General features: G+C 33.1%; 1 protein-coding gene across 2 annotated transcripts; it reads right to left on the reverse strand.

The window, feature by feature from the left end:
• Positions 1-328: 328 nt before the first annotated feature.
• On the reverse strand, positions 329-5,682 carry LOC107772753 (E3 ubiquitin-protein ligase BIG BROTHER). 2 transcript variants are annotated; one of them, XM_016592230.2, is made up of 8 exons: positions 5,433-5,680; positions 4,919-5,086; positions 4,331-4,562; positions 3,936-3,970; positions 3,258-3,302; positions 1,742-1,869; positions 703-811; positions 329-610 (listed from the first exon to the last, which is right to left on the reverse strand). In XM_016592230.2, the coding sequence occupies exons 2-8, from the start codon at positions 5,063-5,065 to the stop codon at positions 569-571; spliced, it is 738 nt and encodes a 245-aa protein (XP_016447716.1). In that variant the 5' UTR covers positions 5,066-5,086; positions 5,433-5,680; the 3' UTR covers positions 329-568. The 2 variants fall into 2 exon arrangements, with proteins under 2 accessions (XP_016447716.1, XP_016447717.1); XM_016592231.2 differs by lacking the exon at positions 329-610 and having other exon boundaries at positions 703-815; positions 5,433-5,682.
• Positions 5,683-9,608: the final 3,926 nt, after the last annotated feature.

The raw sequence follows: 9,608 nt of genomic DNA on the forward strand, positions 1-9,608 counted from the left end.
ATTTACATTCTGGCCTGGGGCACTGCAACTTGATAAGAACAGTAGCGGATGTAGCTCTTCAGCAACAGCCAACAGGTTCATTCATGCCCAATATTCTTGACGCAGAGCATAGATATACACGAGACAACCCACCAGAATGTTAATATATAAATATTAAATCTTGAACCATAATTTAAAAGTACAATGAGTTGCATCCGCCTCGCTTGGATAAGAAAGTTGTTCAAAGCAACTTAACAATTGTAAAATTACACACAGCACAATGGAGAAAGAATAGAGAAATTTAGCCAAGAGCTCGTTATATAGCTCAAAAAAAGAAAAGGAAGAAGAGTTCTATATTCAGACTTTCCTTAAAAAACACAAGGCTGTGAACATATGGGCGTCTATTTAGTTACTTTTTCCTGCGTTTTAAGCATGATCTAAGAAAAGTGATTACAAATTTTGATGTTACTCTACGTTAGTGGGCAGTGGAAAAAGATAGTAAAGCCATCGAACCAAATCTGCAGTAAATCCGTCGAAGCAAATCTGCTAAAACTGAACCCTATATGGACCATTTTATAACATAATGCCTTCATTCTTCAAGGAGTACCTCTTTGTTGCAAATGGGGCATGTCTGACAAATCGAAGTGAGTTTAGTTTTAGATCTCACAGAATGCAATGTAAACTTCTGATACACAGATGCCAGAATAGTTATTACTGTCATACCTTATTGATGCTTAGCCATTTGGAGCCGCATTCCGTGTGGTACATGTGCTTGCATGGCAAATTTATTTGCCGATCCCCTCGTCTGTACCTCATTTGACAGATGACACATCTAGCTTGCATGCACAAAAGATAATTTAATCTTTGAGGTGAAAGATAAAGGATTGATCAGCCAAAAAAGATGAAGGTAAGAACCCTAACATTTGATCAGCAGAAATTTTATGAAGGTAGCATAACATCCTTTGACTAAGAATTTATGGAGCAACTGAAATCCATGTAAGATATGCCCTAGTGATCACAAAACTGAATATTTTTACACAAGTACTGAGGTCAAATGGGAATTTTGAGGCATGGTTATGATAAAACCCCAAGTAGAGCCCTCTGTTTTGGCACAAAATAGACACTAAGCTAATCGGATCAAGTTACCAAATAACTTAAATTTTGAACCTTATATGACGTTTCCTCGTCAGACTCATTTTTTGGACTATCATTAATCCATCAAGTGGTAATCTTCCCAGAGGCCAGACTAGTTTCGGAGGTTCAAGCGGACCCACTTTCTATGGAACACTCAAACAGTTGGAGTAACAAAACAAACAAACAAACTGCAAAGCTATGCAATAAAAATGACATCACTTCTTCCAAACTTTTCCCTTCATAGTTTTTTGGAGTTCTCCTCTGTATACTCTTTTTATCTTTTTTAACATTTGGAGGATTGGGGGCGAAGTGGAAGGCAGATTATTAATCAAGGATGAGCTCAAAAGTATTAAAAAGGGCAGCCCGGTTCACTCAGATACAGTTTTGCTGTGTTATATAAGGGAAAATGTAGGAGGAAAACAAAATCTTAGCTCAGGCCCCAAACAATTATCTTATATCAATGCTTTACCGCAGTTAAAAACTATCTACTCTGTGTGCCAGTACTGCTAGCCATCTCTCTTGAGACGGCAAGGAAGTAATGATCATTTTTGAATATGTAGATAAAACAGTGAACGGTTAGTACAGAAAGGGAAATTTCACCCCAAAAAGGTTCTGGTGTAAAAATTACCTCTCTTCTGATTTTTTCCTGGAAAAGATGCTGTTAGACTTGTATTTGGTTGTTGGAAGTAAATTAATAAGCTCCTCGGGAAGTCCTCGACTTTGAGTTCCAACTGTTTCACCTAAATCAAGCAACTCCTGCAACAGTAAAACAGAATTTAGTAAATCAAATCAACAAAAAAATTAATTGATCAAATTGGTTCAGCTATTCATAAGTAAAGATGATGGGAACCACTTATACAGAGAACAAATATTAGGATTTAAATTTCTAAAGGAGTTGATTGAAATTTGTGTGGAAGTTCATTATTTGTCTTCACATAACGGGTGAATGAATAATGAGATCCATATCATCATCAACCAAGATTAGGAAATAAAACATAAACTTCTAATCCAATTAATATCAAAAGAATAATGTTGTACTTTGCACCTCAGACTACCATTCAGCATCTTTGATCAACTTTTTGCAGTCATAGATAACCCAAAATGCAGAGTAAGCAATTCCAAAATTGCAGCCAAGTGTAAAAAATTGCAACCAAGTATAAGATAGTACATTAAAATCTAAAATCTGTTGTCAAGACAGGTTTTTTTTTTTTTTTTGGGTGTGTGTGGATAAATTAGAGGTGTAGTCACTTAGAAAGACGGGTACTGATTTTGGATTAAAGTGAAGAAGTTGTCAGTCATAAAAAGTAGGAACTATCATTCCCATACTTGTGGACCTTCAGCTAACAAAACAAGGCATATACACGAAGACATATTATATGGCTGCTGAATTGCTTTGTGATTAGAATTAACTCTTCTGTACTGTGCCATCCCATTTTTCTCTCTTTTCTTCCAGGTCCTTTTTTTTTCACGATCTCTCTCATCTGTTCTTTCTTATTTTTTTCTTTACGGAAGAGCTAATGCAAGGACGATTGGAGGAAAATGTTAGGATATACACAAGACATACAAATTGCTCTTGTTTGCTATTTTTTACATCAAATTATTCCATCCCAAGACACACTTTTGAGAATTGAAAAGATATCCCGAAACAATAACTACATGGAGTTTAGAAGCAATCAGCACAACCATGGACAATTGGCCGCTAAAATTCTGCCGCCCATAGTACAACCCTCATTCTAGGTGGAAGGATGAGTTCCAGATATTTACTTAACTTTAACGAAATAACTCAACTGCTCCAAGAGGTAAAAAGGTTTCCCTGTAATTTTGCATTGGACTCTTGGATTAGCTCTATGCATGAGTATGAATGACCTAAAAATTCCATCTCTCAATAATTTGCCATAATATGTTAGCATAACAATATACTAAGACTGAACAAATATGCTGCAGCTTTCTCTATTATAAGCGCTCCTCAAGCAAATGAGTAGTTCTTATCAAAATAGGAAGAAAAGAACTTGGAGGGGGTATTCAAAAGACTCGAGATAAATTGTATTCTCATAATAAACTGAAAATCAAGCTCGTTTGATAGACATAACCAAAGATAAAATGCAAACAATTTTAAAGAATATGAGAGGAACATGGTTAGACACCTCATAGGTCATGTTGTCGGGGTCAATATCATCTTCCAAAATATCCTGCACATGTTAACACGAAGGAAAGAAAGGTGAAATTAGCATGCGACAAGTCAATAGCATGTTAATCTAACCATTCTTAAACAAGTTCAAGATGATGGCAACTATTACACTGAACACATTTGAAGAACAAGAGAATCATGGTATTTAAATTTCAACTGCTTAAGAAGCAGATAAAAATTAAAGAGATAGTTCATTAACAGAGTGGGTGAATTAGGAGATCCATATATTGGTCTTCTGTCTGTCTGTCTTTCATTTTTATATATTCTCAAGGTTGAAGAGGAAGGGTGAGAGAAAGCAAAAGGTCAAAGACTGATTTTTTATGACAAACACTGACTCCATCTTTTTGGTTGATTTATGTAGGGTAATGCACAACAACTTGACTTCATGTTTGCCATATAAGTGTTTAGTGTAATCAGTATGTATACAGGACATAATAAAATTAACGGAACAACATCCCCTATTCTGAAAAACATTTTATCCAGCAGTTCAGAGAATTAGAGATAGGTAGTGAGAAGTGCAGCATTTTAAACCCAAAAAAAAAGAAAGTGAAATTGAGTTATCAAAATCCATAAAGTTTCCAAAGGCACAGTCAAAGAGTGGAGCAAACTCTTCTATTGGAAACAAGCAATATACCTGGTGGTTAGAATCATCTTGATGGGGTAGATCACCTGATGAATTGTGAAATATATGTTACACTCTGTAAAATCGCAGTATGTTATAAGTATTTAAATAGTAACGCATAAGTTGCAGAAGTATCCGTTTTTATGACATACTGAAACTTCATATCATTTACTGGTAAAAGAAGGGGTTTTATGAAGCAAATTTGTGGTCCTAGACCTATCTCACAAAGGGAAAGGAGAAAAAGTATAAGGAATTTTTAGTGTCGACTAGATGTAAAGGTTAAAAAACTACTACTAATAAAGGGGAATTGAGTAATTTGGCATCTAATCCCGCCAGTTAGGGAAAGAAAAACCTAAATGCATATAGACTAAGTGTTAAAATTTCAGATAAAAGAGGTGGAGACTCACATTCCTCGGTGCCAGCATCCTCAGCGGAGACTGTATTTTCCTCATATATTACATCAGTCGATACACCTTCGCCAACATTTATTGGTATAGGATACTCCCAAGGCCTCTCTGTGAGATCCGGTCTTGATACGTGGTGGTTGCTGCCAGTCTCATAAGAATGGTAAGAAGTACTCTCAAGATTGGAGTACCCATATTTACAGTAACTCATATTCATAGACCAGTATGCATTTTCCTGGACATAAGATTCAGAAGTTTAATGTCAGCATTCAAAATGCTCCAATTTTATTTTATTTTTTGAGATAAACTAACAAGAATGGATTAATTGTCACTAAACTTTACCCTTTGTTTCAGCAAAGTTTCAAACTTACTGCTTGTCACAAGAAAGTCAACAACAAATGGTTAGTCACACAGCCTAAGAAACAGATTATTATTTTCAGCACTAAAAGCCTAAATATGCATATTAGAGCCTATATGTTGAATTGGGGGCTACTTCTACTGCTACATTACACCCTTTTCACAACTTATAAGCCGAAGCAGTACACAATCAACTGCTACAAAGAAAGTTACTTATAAAGTTAAAATTTTTACCTGATCTTGAATGTGTAGAGGGTTATTATGATAGTGCATAGGGGTCAGTGAAACACCATCCAAGAAGCCTGTGAAAGTCTCTGGAACATTATAAGGAAACCCCATACTGCTCATGTAATGCATATCCATGTGTTGATCTCCACTCATTTTCTTCAACTGGAAAAAAAACTAAAAACCAAATACAAAAGCTCAATAAACACCAAGAATGCAGCAAACAGGGTGTTAATAACGAGAGAAGTTAAAGTGAAAGGTTAAACTACAAAAAGCTCCTTTCTTCACCCATTCTTGAAACAATGTACATAGGGGAAGCCTTATTTTTCTAGATTTGTAGTGGTTCTTTCCTTCCATTTTGGAAACCCAACAAGACAAGAAAACCCCAAGTAAAAATTATCTGATTTATTTTCCAATGTAATACATACAACAAATCAAAAACACACACTCAGAGAGAGAGAGAGAGATGAAATGCAGAAGCAGAAAAAGGAGTGTGGATGAGTAGAGAAGAGAGAAGGCTTACAGAGAGAGAAGGGAGTAGAGAGCGGTCACCAAATTGTAGTGAAAAATGGAAAGTGGAGTTAGTTGGATATATGAGCTGCTTTTTTTGTAAACAAAGACTATATAGATAGATAGATACAGTCCCCTCTTCTCTTCTCTTCTCTCTTTTGTTTGTCTCTGTCTCTGTCTCTGTCTAATGTCAGTCTCTCTCTTGCACACGCAGAGGTACTGGCGCTTATGCCGGGCTTGAGAGACACGCCATCTACATCTATGTATCCATTTAATAAATGACTATCAAACGATGCGACTCCTCTTTTAAGTAATTTTACTGAGGCTAGTTTCGCCATTTAATTTGTTCCCTTTATCTATTGCACATCTATGATTTCTGCTTACTAATAATTGTCTCTTTTGCCGAGCTCCAAAAATCATGCAATTAGTATTTGGCTAAACTTTTAAAAATTGATTCTAAATGTATTTTTCTCAAAATTAATTTTTAAAAAAGTAATTTTGGAAAGAAACTATTTTTATCTGTTTCTCCAAAACTGCTTTTGTTTCTCCTCAAAAGTACTTTTTTCTTCCAAAATTTGGCCAAACACTTCAACTTTAAAAAAAATTACTTCTAAAATTAGAGAAGCTTAGCCAAACCGACTATAAATCATCCCATACGTGAACAGAGAAAGAGAGTTGGGGGAGGTATCAATAAGTGTGGGTTTACAACTGTACCCTTAGACGTTGAACCACCCCTTTGGGTCGTGAGTTATGTATGGTATAAACATGTCTCTTCTCGTGATGTATTTATTCAAGTGTGAGAATGGATTTACTTTATTACTATGTTCAAATTTTTATTCTGGGAACTTTTATTTTTTTATTTTAAATTTTTAAATATCCTTTTCAAGTTGGCATGATTTTATTTTTTAGATAAATCGTGAAAAATATGTTAGGTATAATAACCTGGTCCCTTATAAGCACTTACATTAGATTTGAAACAATTAAGATCTTATTTGCAAAAGTATATATGGAGTAGTTGTGAATTTAGATCATCGTCATATTATAATTTTTGTAAATGATAAATTTATAAGTATATCTACACCTAAATTGTTATATTAGTTTCAATGTCAAATGGACAAGAATAACCTCACAATTAAAGTTTCTGACTGAAAAACTGTTTGAAATTTATGAAAATATGATTGACTACGAACTTGTAAGAGAGGAGTTTGGGCAACATAGAGATGGGCATTGTTTGAAATTAAAGGCAGCAAATTAGGATCGTCCAAAATAAAAAGGGAAAAATATAATATTACAAAGTCACAACCCTTGGCATCAAATGGTATGAAATAATTGCTCTTTGATATTTCAGAGTTAGAAAGATCTAAAAAGGTAAAGGAGGGGAGGACAGTATTTTCCTTTTACAAGTATTAATAATTACCAAAATCTGATCATCATGATGTTATGATTAAACATCTATTTTTGTTTCATTCTTTTTTTAAGATTAAATCTTAAAGGACACTCAAGACCCAAAATTAATCTCATCATACACTTAAATCTTTGTTTCGTTCAACCAGTAACTCATAATATCTAAATTTTTATTTCGCTATTTTTACTCACCAACGTCAGCTAGTAGAAACAGGGAAAAATTAGAAATAGTCTGATTTAAAACTGATAATTAAAAAAATAGATAAAATTTCAAAAGTAATCGAAATTTAATTATTTTTTATTTAAGGATAAAATTTGAACAAAAATATCCTTAAAAATTCGAAAAACTCTAGTATAATAATGTTAGAGTTCAAATTTTTTACATATGAAATTCTAGCATAATGTGATGAAATTTCATAATGTGCTAGAGTTCCAACATAATATGCCGGAAATTTATACGCATGAGTTCCATAATCAAGCATATTATGCTGGAACTTTTTGTATTTCAGCTAAAATAGTGGCTATTTTTTAATGACTTTGCAAACGCTGACTATTTTTCGATTATCAATCTGAAAACTTGCTAGCCCAAGCTATTTCCCGTAAGAAACACAAGCTCTCCAAACTTAGGTTTCGTAAACAACTTTACATAATTATCGTTTTAAAAAAATGAGAGACAAATAAATTAATGTAAATCGGAAATGAGAGAAACACCGTAAAAGCTCCGATAGTAAAGTAACATCAACTTGCCAGGCTGTATACTTATGGATGCAGAATTCTTCAAAAAAATGATGAGTTGAAGCTAAAAAAAACACAAGTATTTGGGGAATATAACTTGTACTGAAGTAAGCAGAGGGATAAATTTAAAACCTTGAGAAGGAAAGATGTACCTTCTCTGAACCAATCCAAATGAGGATTCTAAAAGTTAGGTCTGCTCTTATATAGGTTGCTCCATTTCTTGATCAATGTAACAGGGGCTATCTCCCATTCTGTTTTTGGACGGCAAAACCATTTGTAGTAATAAAGTTTTAAATACTAGAAAATGACAAAAATAATTAGTAATTTCTTATGTTTGGGTAAAATCGTCATTTAAATATAGTACTTGAGAATTTACCAAACGTGGGTCTACCAAACTTAAGGGTTTGTTTGTAAATGTGTAATTATTAGGGTAATAATTACACAGTCTGATAATTACATAGTATTGTAATTACATAGTATTGTAATTATAATGGTCTGCTTGTTTATCATGATATAATTACAATGTAATTACATGTGTCATGTTTGATTGTACAAGTGTAATTACATAGATAAATAAATATTTTTTCAGATTAACATATAAATAATTTTCACTGTATGATAAATATTTATCTATCTATATTATGTTAAAGAACGAAAGCCCTTAGCAAAATGTCGTTCGCCTTTTTCACCCTTTAAAAATATATTTTATATTGGATAAAATAGTAATTTGCTTATCTTCCTAATATTTAGAACTTCTAAATCAACTAAAATTTTATTTATTATATCTTTCTTTATTTGAATTTTGTAGAAAATAACTTTAAAATTAATTAAAATATACATGTACATTGAATAACTCACCATGTTGGAAAATATTGTAAGGAAAGGATTCAGCAGCAATAATGGTAAACGAATAGCACATGTAAAGTGAATGTTCAAGCTATGTGATTTTGTCCAAACAAATTTAAATACCCTTAGTTGAAAGGAAAATTGATAAAGTAGATTTATGGAAATAATCCGCCTAGTCTATTCCTTTTTTCCCTAAATATTGGAAAAAGGTTTAGTTATAATTGTGTCTTACTATCTTAAATTGTTCAAAATATTGTTCGAGTAGAAAAAAAGTTCAAAAATAATTCTCATCTTCTATACTATCTTAAAAGCATGAAATCTCAACAACTAACTAAGTCTTTGAATTAATAAATTAGCAACAAAAAAATCAATTCAATATTTTTCAAAATTATTTGTCAAGTTGATAAAACTTTTAAGGTACATAAATTTATTTTCACTAGAAAAGCATTGGCCGTGAAAGAAATAAATAAATAGAGTAAAATTCATTATAATATAGTATTAAAAATTAAATTGCTAAACATGCTAAGTTGAATCATTAAGGACGTAACATAAGACAAAAGGTATTCAAAAGAAGGATCGCTATCATTATTCTTTTTCTTTTTTATATTCATTTCAATAAATGATAATTCCCTATATTTTTAATATAGTATTATATATTTTTGTAATTCAATAAATGCTTTCCTGAGCTAAGGGCCTATTGGAAACAACCTCTTTACCTCACAAGGTAGGGATAAAGTCAGCATGCACACTACCATCCCCAGACCCCACGGTGTGAAATAATACTAGGTATGTTGTTGTTGTTATTGTTGTTGTTGTATTCTGTTATCTTTGAATGATTGTGGTAAAAGTATCTTTTGTGTTATTTGCTTAAGAGGTGGAGAATGTAACAACCCGACCGGTCATTTTGCTTTCTAGAATCCCGTTCCCTCTAAATAAGACTTCCCGTATGTGCTTTTACTATTTTATGACTTGTAGGGATGGTTAGTTCGGGATTTAGAAGGGTTCGGATTGAAATCAAAATACGTGGTTCCGTTAAGGTTGGCAAAAGGGCCAAGTTTGACTTCGTCAACATTTTGAGTAAACGGCCTCGGAATTGGGATTTGACGGTTTCAATAGGTTCGTATGATGATTTTCGACTTGGCCGTATATTCGGATCCGATTTTAGATGACCCGGGAGCGTTTTGGCATTTAATAATGAAAGTTG

The sequence above is a fragment of the Nicotiana tabacum genome, chromosome 22, assembly GCF_000715075.1.
Source record: "Nicotiana tabacum cultivar K326 chromosome 22, ASM71507v2, whole genome shotgun sequence".
In the NCBI taxonomy this organism is placed as follows: Eukaryota; Viridiplantae; Streptophyta; class Magnoliopsida; order Solanales; family Solanaceae; genus Nicotiana; species Nicotiana tabacum.